Source organism: Varanus komodoensis, unplaced genomic scaffold, assembly GCF_004798865.1.
Source record: "Varanus komodoensis strain SLA01 unplaced genomic scaffold, ASM479886v1 scaffold38, whole genome shotgun sequence".
NCBI classification, from domain to species: domain Eukaryota; kingdom Metazoa; phylum Chordata; class Lepidosauria; order Squamata; family Varanidae; genus Varanus; species Varanus komodoensis.
In genome coordinates, this window is record NW_025335909.1 from 5743806 (window position 1) to 5757994 (window position 14189).

At 48.8% G+C, this 14189-nt stretch overlaps 1 protein-coding gene across 1 annotated transcript in view; it reads right to left on the minus strand.

The window, feature by feature from the left end:
- Window positions 1-11558, minus strand: part of TMEM132B (transmembrane protein 132B) — a 140852-nt gene extending 129294 nt beyond the window's left edge. The window contains exons 1-2 of the mRNA XM_044440945.1: window positions 11501-11558; window positions 8210-9116 (exon numbers count right to left, since the gene is read on the minus strand). Of these exons, the coding sequence (XP_044296880.1) occupies window positions 8210-9116; window positions 11501-11558 (965 nt within the window). The remainder of the gene's footprint in view (window positions 1-8209; window positions 9117-11500) is intronic.
- Between the last annotated feature and the right edge of the window lie 2631 nt (window positions 11559-14189).

The following is a 14189-nucleotide window of genomic DNA, read 5'->3' on the forward strand; positions in this document are numbered from 1 at the left end:
TGCCTGAAACGCAGTGCTGTGTGAACCCACCTTCCCGGCTGCCCCTTGCTGGCAACATCAGCTCAGGCTCAGGGTCTAAATCTGGCCTGTCTGGGGGTCCACCTGGGCCCTCCCAAGAAGGCCATGCTCATCGTCTCTCCTGCTCCCCTCCCCTAGCAGCATTTCTCCTGGGTTCTTCTCCATTCCAGGGGAGTGAAACCTCTCTCCTGAGGTTTTCCTGCTGGCAGGAAGAGCTCTAGCTAAAATATGCTGGTAATTTAGCCATGCTCCGTGGCCGTTGGTCCCCAGACACCACTGGGATGCGGCCCCAGAGAGCATGCCAGACCTTCCATAAATCCCATGGCTGGCAGGATTACAGCCGCCCTTCCACATGCCCCACTCCAGCCTGATCCCACCTGCCTTCCTCCCAGATGGCTTGGACAACTCCCATCAGCCCCAGTCAGCATGGCCGGGAGCGCAGGCATTGCAGTCCTAGACACCTGCAGGGCCCCAGCTCTGAGGAGGCTGCCCTGATGCAACGGGCATTGCAATCCTTTGCGGGTGAGAAAGGGAAGGTTGCAAGGTTCCCCTGACCTGCCTGCACAATGCCATGATCCTTATGCCGTTGCCACTGCTGGCCACAACACGGGAGCTGCAAAGATGAGCAGGTTTTGAAGGATCCAGGCCAACAAGGAGATCCACTCTTTCTCATCACCCCTGGAGGAAACTTCCTGGGACCATAGGTTTGCTGCCAGGGACGTTGAGGAAACCAATATAGCAGAGAAAATCCAACTGGTTTTCTCAAGTCAGCCCCCGATTTCCTTCTGGCAACCCATTTCTGGTGTCACTAGTAATGACATAAGTCAAGCCAGCTCATTAACTTCCAGTTTTAAAACAAGGTACAAAGAACATTTTTAAAAATCTGTGCAAAATTCCAGCCTCCACTGCACAATTTGCACAAATTACACAAATTTGCAGAAGTGGTGTGGGTTTGCACCGGTTTCACAGCAGAGGCCCAGATTTGACATTAGCCATCAGAAAGTTTAAGCTGTTCAAGGTGCAGTGTGTAGCAAGAGGTGACACAATTCTCCTGCAACAACAAGGACAACAACAATGCCTGCAATCTAATGAATCAGCCCCAGTTTATGCAAATTGCACTAAAGTTGCATTGCTCTTGGCTCTAAATTGGCACATATATTCAAACAATTCCACCGGATTTGAAAAAATAAACCCAACTCAGCCCACTTTTGGACATCAGGTGAAACATCTTCCAGTGTCACACAGCCTTCCCTGGGAACTAGTTGCACTCAGACCTCCAAATTTGTAACTGGAATCCCTGTACATCTTTTCCTGGAATGGCCCCTCTCCGTCCCTCTGTTGCCCCTGTTCTCTCCTTCAAGTCAGTTTCCAAATATCTTGCAACAGGGACCTTTCCTCTTCTATTTTGCAAAGTGATACCATGACACTAATTAGAATAATAGCTATAATCATAATGACAGTGATTAGGATGTTTTCTCCCAATATTTACTAAAAAAGTCAAGGCAGTTCAGGGGAAAAAAGCCCTCATGTATCTTCAATTTGAAAAAAGTATCAAATACCAGGAAAAACATGAAAGACAAAAACAGCCATTGAAAGTGAAACCATCAGCCACATATTTTAAAAGCGGTGATGTCAAAAGCTCATCCACAGGAAGTATTTGCTGATGTCCTTCCAACAGGCAATGGTGCCATCATCTTTCCAACAGTGATGGCACCAAGTTGAGATCCCTTCAGGGAGACTCTCCTGCAGCCTAACGGAACTTGCATGCAGCACATGCCACTTTGAGCTCCTTGACTAAAAGTAATACAGGTATGTTGAAATCCGGGGCCACCAACGAAAAGGCCCTGGCACTTCTGCCTTCACAGCGACGCATGAGTGTGTGTTGGAGCTGAAATGAATGTTGGAGTCAGGGAGGGCAAAATGGGCACATGCGACTGAGGCAGAAATTTGGGGGTGCGTCTCCCAGTACTCATGGCAGGAGGCCACCTCCTTTGTCCCCCAAGAACCTCACAAGAACAAGATGCCGCATCTCAACATTGTGCCGTTCCAAGGGCATTTGGGGGTGAAATGTTTTTGCCTAGAAAATGCCCCCTACCAGTTTCTCAGCATCACCTCAGGGGCAAAAAGAAAAAGAAAAAGGAGAGGAGGGGAAGGAATAGGAGCCCCCCAAAACTGGTCCCATTCCCAAAATATTCCGCAATTTTTTTTACTTCCTGCAAACACAATAGAAAATCTGAGGGAGGGAGTTTGCCTTGGCTCTTTGACCCTGCATGCGTGTCCGTCGCTTTGAGAAGACAAGCATTTTTGGAGCGTGTCATTATAAAAAAGAGAAAGAATCTGCCGGCAATGTTCATTAATATTCCCTTTTGTCATACAACACAAAACGTCTCCTTCCCTCCCCTTCGCTTTCAAGTTTGTCCCTTCCATCTCCTAATGGAGTTAAATACTCTTTGTACATCCCAGGCAAGATAATAAATTATCCTCTAAGCACATAAAGCCGCTATTCAGATGGTTTTATACAACGCTGGCAGCCGATAGCAAGGGGACAATTCCTGTGTTACATCTCCTGAAAAATAGCCCCGTCCCCACAACCCCCCCCCCCCCCCCCCAGGACTCGATTTGCATTTTTATAGTCTCCGCTCTTGCCTCATCCGGCATGCATGTCACATTATATATTTATAACTGTTGAATAGGTTCAGCTAAGGAAAGTTCACAAACCACGTCGGCATGTTCATTAACATTACAAATATTTGACTATTATTCGGTACGCGGCAGAGTGTTCTAATAGACTTCATGTATTGTAATGTATCCCCGCACAGCCTGCTTGGTTGTCGGGTGGAGGGTACCTTTGCTTCCTGCCATGAGTCGATTCTTTCATTTTTCTGGGATTTTTTTTTTAAGGAGGTAAATAAGTGCAGCCAAACATGAATGGCATGCAATCCCAGGGGACCTCACCTTCTCCCATGAACCTGGGGAGCAGTCCTGCCCCACAGGAGCTTTCCTTGCTGTGCTGATGCAAGGGTGGGCCTACCACACCGGTGGGCCAGGTGCGGCCATCTGAGTCACTGCAAGCAGCCCCCAGTGCCCCAAAACCTGGTGCATGCGATCCGATCCAATCAGTCCTGTTCCGACCCTTGGCAAGAGGGATCTGCTCCTCCCCTGGCAGCCAGCTGGGCCAGAAGAAGTGAAGAGGAGGAAGAGGAGGAAAGGATCTCTGGCTCTGCTCACTGCTGGCCTTGATCCCCCCCACCCCCACCCCCACGCTGTACGTCCCCCAGTGGACGATCTGCCCTGAACCTGGGAAGCATGGTCCACCCAGTCCAGCTTCCTCTTCCCAGCGGACCAACAGATGCTCAGGGGAAACCCATGAGCAGGACACAAACGCAACTGCCTTTTGCCCACAGTGCCTTGGCGTTGTCTGCATGCAGTGCCTGCTGCTCCCACGGCTCATCGGTCACCCCGCTTTCAGAAGGATTCGGAACACTGGGCTGCTTCCAGAAAAGGAGAACAGAGACGCTCAGGGTCTGGAAGCTCAGCCCTGTGCAGAATGATTGGAGGCACTGGTGTGCCTGGCCTCGAGATGAGAAGACAGGGTGGGGATGGGATAGCCCTTTTCAAACTCAGGAAGGCTTGTCACACAGAAGACAGCCCCATACTGTTCGTATACTGCAGGGCTTACCATGGGGTTGTGCAGCTGCTAAAGCACCCATTCCCCACCCTTCCAGGTATTTCAGACTGCGACCCCTGGACTTCCGCTCCAGTCATCATGGCTGATGGCCAAGCATGCTGGGAGTTCTGCTCCCAAACATCTGGAGGGTGGCAGATTGGGGAAGGCTGCTGCCAGAGCTTTGCTGGACAGACTTTCTGAGAGTTGTTCTGTGTGCTGTACCTTTCCCCCTCCAACTTGTGCATTCTGATGGCTCACATGCACACCGGTGAATTAAGACATAATCCCCACTGCCCACTTTTGCGGCATAGCAAAGCAATAAATGTCTGCTGAGATTGATTCAGGGCCTCTGCTTTGCTTCAGCCATTAATCAATCTTAAAAGCCATTTATTGAGAAACTGCTACAATGCCATAGATTATTCCTATTATACAAGCAGGAGAGGGAGGGAGAATAGGGAAAAGAATGCAAAAGGGGGAAATAAGCTTTCTTCACTGGAGAATGATTGAACATTTTCGGCTGCCTCTCCTTAGTCAGCACCAAAACTTTCCCTTTGCAAGCCACTGAGATATAGCAGCCCCAACCCTTTAAGTGTATGATTCCCCTCCAATGCCAACCTGCATGGCTTCACCATCACAACTACATTCCCTACATCTGGGAGAGAAGCACTTAGCTGGAGACCTTTCTGAACCTCCCAATGGCCTCCTGAAGTTTTACGGAATTTTATCTCACACCTTTCCTTTCCGACATTTACCTTAACAGCCTTAGGAACTAAAAAGGTCTTCCTCAACCTGGCACCGCCCATCAGATGCTTTTGCCGACAATTCCCAGCATGCCTGGTCATAGTCCATGCTGGTTGGGCTATAAGAGTGGAAACATCTGGAAGGCACCAGGGTTGGGAAAGGAAGCAGCGTGGCTTGTATATCCCTGTCCATGGTGCTGAAGGGCCTCAAATGATCTTCTTGCCCTCGCTGAGATTCCAGCTTACCTGGGAGAATAGCTAGAAATCCTGAGCACTTGTTTTCTGAAAGGCATCATAGAGTTGGTGCACTCCAGAAGCCTCTGCCCACGATGCCCATTTTTCCTGACCACTGGCCATGCTGAGTTGAGGAAATTCAGCAGATTTTCACCCATTGTTGGCTTTCTCAGACCCCTAACAAAGCATGTCTTTTCTTTTTTGTTAATGAAAGCCAAAAATCCTCAGGCTGCTGACTACATTGTCCAGCAGCCAGCGGTGCAGCAGGGCGGTTGCAGCATCCATGCCACTGAAAGCAACAGTTGATGTTTTTTCAAAGCTTCCCTTCCCATGCATGCAGCAAGTTGAATGTTTGGGGGCATGTGTGTTTTTAAAGCAGATTTGTTTTTATAAGTATTTATTTATGACAGAAGTGGGGGTTTTTTCCAAGAGCTCCAAGCAGAAGGGCAAAGGGAGCAACTGATACAAGAGAAGAATACTGAGTGAGGCCCTATCACTAAGAGGAAAGACTGACATCTGCCGCAAACACACCACCAGAACTCCGGCGTGTGTGGGAGGCGTTGCCGCCTCTTCTTCTTAAGGTCAGAGCAGCGGGTGCCCCTTTGTAGCACTGCATTGTGTTGCAACTCCTACAGGCTCCAGCTGCAGGGCCGGGGAAGCTGGGCTGCATTTCAGAGCATCTGGAACCGACTGAGAAGCTCAATGGAAGCACTGCTGGGGTAACATTCCTGCAGAATGCCTGCCCGCCCACTCTGCTTGCCAGACCTGGGAAAGGGCCTCCACCCAACACATTTTGAGGGGCTCAAGCTGGGTGACGCTGCCCCAGGCTGCCCCTTTGACTCTAAACTGGTCCGCTCTGCGACCGGAAGACAGCTTCACAGAGAGGACTGACCTCTTTGATGCCAGGCACATCTCCATGCCAGGAGGAGATTTTCTCCTGCCAGACCCGTTCCGAGCAGGCACATGACAGAGGGCATGGAAATTGCCTTCATGCAAGTCAAAGAATGCCATACTGTTGCATCTTCAGTCTGGTCCCCAAAACTGCTCTTGCCAAGAGTACAGGAAAAAGAATAATGCCTTCCATGGCTTAGGACTACAATACCTATCAGTGCCTCTCCCAACTGTAATAAACCTGGATGCTCTGCTCAACCTCTGGGGTCTTCCTCCAAGGGCCAACTCCAAGGGAAGTCCACTCTTCTTCGTTATGCCTTGTTATTGTCTGTTTTTATATCTGCTGTAAGATGTTTTAAATGTTTTATTTTTTTCTGATTTTCTAACATTTTTATCATATTTTTATCACCTGTTTTTATGACGTGTGTGAACTATGCAGGGAACTTTGGCAGTAGGGTGGTATAGAAATGAAGTGAAATGAAATAAATAAGACACCAAGTACCATGCATGAAACCTTGGCTTAAAACAACCCCTTCTAAAGCAAATCAAGAGCAGCAATGACAAGAAAAGCCTATGGTTAAAAAGCTGGCTTGGTGCCACGGTGGGAATGTTAGGCCAGGCCTAAAACATGGAGCAAACTGGGTGGCTTTGGGCCATGCACAGGCTCTCAGCCTAACCTACCTACCAGGCCACTGTGAGGTAAACTGGAGCAAAGGAAAGGGGGCCTTGCCCCTGTCGCTGGCTTGAGGTTTGCTAGTTCTGCAATATGGATTTTTTTCCCTTCGTGCATAACAGAACTGCCGTTGCTTTTTCTCTACTTATTTTGGCAGCTCCTGAGCCACAGTGTGGCCATCAGCTGCCTCACTCCAAAAAAATATACAGAATGGGGCTAAGTGATCACATTCAAATGACAGAGAAATGCCAGACTCATCCAACCTCTGTTTTGACCTCTAACCTTGGTGCTCCCTGGAACGGGATATTCCACTCCACTCATACAAGCAGCTTGATTAAAAACAATCAGTTATTCACAGGAAAGGAAAGACCTGATCTCCCGGGGCAAACATACAGCTGCATATCTATCCAGCTGAAAGACAGAGAAATTCTGTCTGTAAAGTACCTCCTGCATCTTTATGGACATGACTCATGGACTAAAGAAAAGTAAGGTGAACCTGTAAGGAAACTTGTAGGCAATACATGCCGGAGCAACTGTGATTTTTATTTCCCTCTGTGTAATCCTGTGCTAAATGTATAAGCTTTGCATTGAATACGTTCTCCTGAGCAGGCGTGCCGACATTTGAAAACCCTCGTGGGAAAGCACTTGCTGGTTCTGTGTTGGAGCACAGCCGCTCTAAAGGGCTCTTGGCAGCATCTGATGCTGTGCAGAGGGGGCAAAAGCAAGGAAGGGATCCAGATGGGAGGGGGGCACGACATTATGCGTGGGGTGAAGAAAGTGGATGGGGGAAGCTATATTAGAATCAGGGTCATCCCATGAAGTCAAAAACTGGGAAAGGCAAGTTTAGAGATGTGAAGAGCTGGTCAATGGCAGGGGGAGGGGGGCAGAGGGAGACATTTGGACAAATGAAGGGGAAATTCTACTTCTGATTTTTTGGGTTTTTTCCTTTTTACAGCCTTTCCAGTGCAGTAATGCACAGGCTCCCCCAGGTCAGGCGGTAACACCAAGGTTGCAGGTGCGCCGTGCCATTTCTCACTGTTGCCGGTAAAGCAAGGTTGCAGATATTAAAAGAAGCTGAAGCCAGGCATCTTAACTAAGTGTAACACCCACACATGCATGCATTTTATTTATATATTGAGAAACTCCATCGTTAAGTTGCATTATGTGAGTGAATATATTCTGCTCAATTTTGCTTTGGTTGTTTGGATATAATAAAATTACATCTTTTATGGCACGCACACAGACTGAAATCAGTACAATTTTATTTAGGCTGTGTGGGAGAAAGTAAAAGATTTCTCTCAGCCTAGCAACCTCCAGTTGTTTTCCACTACAGCTCCCACCATCCCCAGCCAGCTGCTGCTGGCTTGGGAGTGAAGGGCATGCAGTCTAGCACATCTTGAAGAAGCCAGGTTGGAGCAAACTGGAGTAGACCATTGAGGGGGAAGCTAAGCCTGCCAATAGTATTCCCCTGGTCCAGGAAAGGATTTCCCCTTGTTTCCTGTCGAGTCATAAAGGATGAAGTTTTTCCCCTTCATCACTTATGACTCAGCAGGATCCCCTCAAAACTGAACCAGTTCCAGCCCCTCAATCCCATATCTGCACCTCTTCCTCAGTGCCCCCACCTTCCCTCCCACTTCTTGGGTGTGCCTGAGTGTGACAGAACCCAAAGTCTAGCATACGTGTGCACACATTTCTGCATAGCCAGCCAGTGAGGAAGAAACCTTTAGGTTTTTATAAGCCGGGAAGGAGCATGGAGTGCTGAAAACCTCCAGCAAGAGCCTGCTCCCAGCTGCATCTGAAATTTACTGGAGACATGGATCAGGGTCCGCGGTCACCCACCACAAGCGCTTGTGGTGACACCAAGGGATGAAGCAGCCAACCAAGCAGGTTCCCCCCAGGCTGGTTGTTTGTAATGGGCTCCCATCTTCTACTCTTCCCTTTTCCTACGAAGGACCAAAACAGAAACTCAGCAGTAGCAACACTTACCTTAGCGTAAACTGATCTGCGAGAGAGCCGCTGGTGAGAGACACGAGGAACATGACAAGGTCTCCTTCCTTGACCGGACTGAGTGGCAGGCAGATGACAAGGTTCCCATCAAGATTCAGGAAGGACTTCTTGAGCTTGTCTTGAGTTGGGTACAGAATAACATTCCCAATCCTCTCCATGGACACCAAAGGCATCTGCGTCTCCTCTTGGCCCTCCGGGTGAAGAAAACCTTCCAGGTTTGGGCCTTCGGAAGAACACTCCCCTTCCACTGCATACACCCAATAGAAAAGTTCCACAGGGATCCCTTCCAAGGAATCTACTGCCTGATGCTCCTGCACAGCCAGCAGTGGCTGTGGGGAAGTCAATGCAGAATCGAACCAGTTGGGCGAAAACTCTACCTCTGCAACACATAACCCCAGATGACCTTTCAGTCGACAACTGCCAACTGCCACCTGCTCCTCCTTGAAGGCCATCATCCGCACACAGGGCAGGATCTCAGCGGGATCGTAGTCTTCCCAGTCTTTGCCGGCAATGTAGAACAAAACTTGCACCTTCGGCCTATTGGAATATATGGAACTGTCAATGATACGTGACTGTAACTTCCAGTTGAAAGTGAACCGGTCTGCAAAACTGGGCAGCACCGATGTCTGCAAGAGGTGAGGGGGCACCATTTGCTCCACAGTAAATGGGCCATACGTTGCATTTAATACTGGCAAGCCGGTGGCCTTATACACAAGAAGAGGCTCTGTGCGGGACTGCAAGCTTGTGTTCTTCATGATATCCTGGTTGGTTTCTTTCAGGAAGAAGGACACGTCGGCATTGGAGGTGCGGTAACTCACGGGGAGGTATACGGGTAAGCTCGCAAATCGTGGCACACTGTCTGCGACGCCTCCTCGGCACTCCACCACTGCAACCAACAGACAGGGAAGGAGGGGAAACGTAACTAAGAGCATGGTTTCTTAATCCCCACGGGGGCCCATCCGAAGGAGTGGCATGCCCAATGTTGCCGAGCATACGCAGAGCACTGGGAAGGTTCCCCGGGGCAAAGCATACTGTCTCTGCAAGAAAGGCATGAGGCCACCTGAGAAGAGGAGCCCCGTGCCAAACCCAGGCACACGCAATGAGCACCTGCAAGTCCACACTGGCCACTGCGCCCTTGACCTTCGCCCACCATGAACAAAAAGACAAGCAAAAGCTGTGAGGACTCACAGTGCATTGGACTGGAGGAACCTCTCTACTTCCCTGCAGCCCCAAGCGGCACCTCACACCTTGTCCCAGAGGGCCCCCAACCCTGCAGCACCATCTTCAAGGGGGCTCATGATGGGGAGAAGGAATTGCCCTCCCGCTTGCTTGTTCCAACTCAACAGGAACCCTACAAAGCAGTGGTCTAGAGCCAGTCCATGGGAGCAAATGCATCCAGCTCTCCAGCACAGTCATCAGACTCCTGTCACTGCTAATCCCCGGGGATTTGAACCAGAAATGTTCAGAAGCCAGCTGATTTTTTTTTTTTTAAAGCAATCCCATATTGCGGAGCAATAACAGAGGCACATCGACAGATTAAGGTCAAACTTAGTATTGTCTGCTTCTAAATCTCAAAGTGCCAATTTAATACTCATCATTATTGGGGAGAGATGATGTATGCTGCTCCATCCCCTGAAACAATTAAGACTCCGATGGCACCTGTTACAAGCAAGGATGACTCAGACAGTGCCTGCAAATACTTAGCAGAGAGAAAAGCCAACATAATATTCGAGCTGCATTCAAGAACGCTTTGCTTTTATTTTATTAAACTGACATTCTTCAGCTTTCTGTGCCAAATTGCTTGTTAGATCTGTCATTGTGATTTGGCTCCAATCTCATTCTCTCTCTCATATATATATATCTATATCTATCTATCTATCTATCTATCTATATATATATGAATCCAGCCCATTTATTTTCAATTGCATTTATTTTCAATGACATTACCTACATCTTATTTAAACCCTTTTCTGTGTTCTGTTCTATCAAACCTACACAAACCAACCTTCCATATGTCCACCCCTACTTTAAGACATGGTTTTCTTGGACGTACTAATGAGAAGGAACTCAAAAGAAGTTCTACTTCCCCCGCCCTATTTTTTGATACAAATGCCTTTCACAGAGCCTGTTGCTCTAGATCAAACTGATGCCTTCTAGATGTTTGGGACTTCAGCTCCCATCAACCCCAACCAGCATGGCCAATGGTCAGGAACTGTGGGACTCAGGGCTCAAAACATCTGTAGAGCTCCTGGAGGGGAAGCTTCGGAGGGTTAATACTGCTGCTTCGGCTATTTCAGCAGAGGGTGCCTTGGGGCCATCCAATCCCAACATCTCCATCCAACGCTGCACTCATTCCTTCAGGGGTGTTGGGCCTCAGGACAGACCCCTGTTCTCAGAATCAAAGCTGGTTTCCCAGCATTTGCAGTGGGGGGGGGGAGTTCCCATTCTAAATGGCCCAAGATTGGTCCAGCCAAGCGATCGGCAGTGGTCACTTTAGGCAAAAGTGGGGGGCTGGTATTTTGCAACGCTAAGCGACCTGACACTGGCTCCGGTGCATTAAGTTCAAAGCCCCTGCCCTAGAAACCATTCCATTTTTTCAAAGCTTTCATTTCGTGTGTTACTCTTCAGCACTGCCCAATATCCAACGTTCTCGGTGTGGTTTACGAAGTTTCAAAATCTTTAAAATACAGCCTGGCTAAAGAGATATAAATAGAGCAAACACATGCATCCAAATCCCACGATCTGCCTAAAGACCTATCATGCACTTCCGAATACTTAGGAGTAGAGGAAGGTCTTAAACTGGCACTGGAAAGATAACAGTGTCGGCACAAGATGGACCTCACTAGGGGTTCAGAATCATGGGCCGCCACCAAGAAGGCCCTCCCCCTTGTTGCTACTTCCCAAACTTCCCTTAGATGAGCCACCTGGCTTTAGATAATCGGCGGCGCACACAGACAGGTCTAGGCCAAGACAGGTTCTCTTTCAGGTACTGCAGTCCCAAGCCACATAAGAGTTCATAGGTCAAAATTAGTATCTTGAATCAGGATCAGAAACTTATAGACAGCCCGTTCCAACTAGCAAGGATAAGTATGACATGTCCTGATCTTTGTGTCCTGTTATCAATCTGGCTACCCTATTTTGCACACGCTGCAATTCCTGAACTGCCTTCAAGGGCAGCCCCAGCTGGGCCAGACTGCAGAACTCTAACTCGCAGGTTGCCAGAGTATGGGCAGCTCAAGCCAGTCTCCTGCTGCCTGCCATGAAGCTCACCAAGCATCCGGGGCACTGGCGTAAGAATGCAGTAAGGGACGGAGAGAGAGTGGCCCATCGCTCTCTTCCTTTCACGGGAGACAGTTAAGATCTTTGCGCATGCCAGTCTCACTTCTCTTTGAGTCAGGGCCCTTCCTGCCCTTTCCCTCCTTGCTTCTTCTCAAAATTCAGATGCTAAGCCCCAAGGAGTAGAGACCTGTCTTTCTGCTCATACTACAGGCTCCAGCAAAGCCTTAGCAATGACATTTCATCCTTTCAGAATAAAGAAAAGCACTCGATTGTTGGGTGAGGAAGGGGAGCAGGCCGAGAGGAAGGGGAGGAGGCAATCTGAGGATCACAGGCATACCGAATTGGAACCCCAGGCCAGAAGTTCTACCTCGCTCCTCCAGCTTGCCACGCACACTCCTGAGGAGCAATCCTTCTTAGAATTGCGAGAGCGCTGCGCCTTCCCAATCAATGCATCAGCTTGATCGAGCAGTTCAGTCCCTTCTTAATCATCTACAAAGGTATCCCCAACTAATCGCCAAGCAAGCATCTTTGTTCTGTTGCCCAAGTTCCTAAGTTATAGAAAAGCTGTCAGGCCCCTTGGTGAAATCATTCTCCTCTCAGAATCTCTTTTGTGGTGACAGAGTATAGAAAGACAAGTGCAAGCCTTCTTTTTTCCTTCAGAACTATTATATTCTGCAAGGGCATGCAGAATAGATCGATGAAAAATAATTATCCATGAGTATTTCTTTAATGGGTCATCATCACAACAAAGACAATAATTAACAGCAGTCAGAGGCTGATGCTGCTCATGACGCGACTGATCATCTGCAGCCACCCTGCCCGCACTTTGTCAGTGGGAGACCAGAAACGATGGGGCCGGTTTGCCCCAGAGGATCCTCCACGCTCCAGGTCACTCAGCCTGAAAGCGTGTCGCCCTTACGCTCGGAACAGTGCACGCCCCCTTCCCCCAGCAGAAGTTTTGTTCTCGCTCTCGCCTGCTTATCTCTGCCAATGCTCATGTGGCTATGAAAAATGCATGCAAGCCACATCCGTGTCCTTAGATATTTTGCCAGCATCTTTTCCCCCGTGTGACACTTCACAGCAGCAGCGTGTGGATGAGAACAAAAAGCCTTCCTGAGCTTGACAGGAGAAACTTCCAGCCTGCCACTTTTAGCTGCTCCGTGGTGGTTGTTTCCGGTGCTCTGTGACAAGCTCCCCGAAAAGGGGCTGGCTCTCATGACGATGGCGTCCTATTCCAAGGGGGTGCAGCCCACACACACCCCGTTTTTGAGGCTGGGCTGCCTTGTGCGGGAGATGACAGCTAGTTGGAGGGGTTCCTTCTTTCTTTGCCCAGTAAAACCAACGGCTGGAGGAGGGAGGGAGCGAGCAAACACAGGGCTCAAACTCTCCAGCCCAGCTGAAATCTTATCACACTTGGCCCTAGATGCTTGGCCCTTTCAGGCACACCAAGAGGCCACATGACTGACAAACCACACCTCTAACCTGAGGAACATACCTGTGAGAAGGATTTGCAAGAGTCTGCACTCAGCAAAGAACTTTCCACACATCCCCGGGGGCCTCCTAGCCAAAGGACATAGCCCAAAACATTTCTCAAAAGATGAGCTATAGCTAATGTCCCCATGCACCACAGAAGCCAGTGTTTGAGGAAATACTGAGGGCCAACAGCACAGCCAACTCCTTCAAGCAGCCAGACCTGAGACCTTGCCAGCTTCCAGAAGGCTTCAGCTGGCCTGAGTTCTCTGTGGAGACAACAGCTCCTCAGACCTGAGCCAGGAGAGCCAGCTGATCGCAGTCCAGGGTCCTGAATCTGGCTTTCAAAGACCTGCATTGACTAGGTTTTGCTTGATTTGACTTCAACCAGCCTGGCTCAATGCACCTTGGGAAGTCTCCATATGTTGGATTTACTGCTTCTGTGAATTCAAGCCCTAGATTAATGGAATTCAGGTTTTTTGCTGGCAAAGTATATGCGATATCACCAAGATATGGCCCCTTAGTCCAACTCCTCTCCTGGATTATGCTCTGTGAAGTTCAAGACACGATTCCTTCAGACTCTCTGCTTCTTGGTTATGACAAGCTTTGCCCTTATCAGTGAGGCTGGGAGAGCATGAATGGCAGCAGACATCAGAGCTAATTCACACTCCTCAGGCATGGCACCTGATGCATATCAGTCCTTTCCATTCTTTAGCAAATGACCCTGAACGACAGACATGGAGAGACAGCACTGTGTCCAGCCATGACAGTGAGGAAGCAGACATACAGGTCTCCTTCCCCATCCAGACAGACAACCATGGTGGGGAAAGCTACTTTCAGAAAGCAAGCCCCCCCCTTCTATTTTTAAAAATATACCACTTATAAATCTTATTAAAGCAATCCCTCCCCTGAACCCAGATTACTGCCTTCCCTTCTCCCACAGAATAAAAAAAAATTAATTTCCTCTGCCATAATAAGCGTACGATAAGAAGGCATCACTCGAAACTTAACTAGAAGCTTATAATTAACTCTGTTTAAATAAAAACTAAATTTAAACTCAGGCCAGTGATTTGTTTGCTCATACCCCTTTTCAGCAAGCCCATGAAGAAGCAGAGCTGGATTAAACGTCCCTCGCCAGTTCCGCCATTGTTAACGGAAATACGCTCCCCGCTCGGAGAAGCGAGGCAGAACTGTAATCCAACGCCCAGAA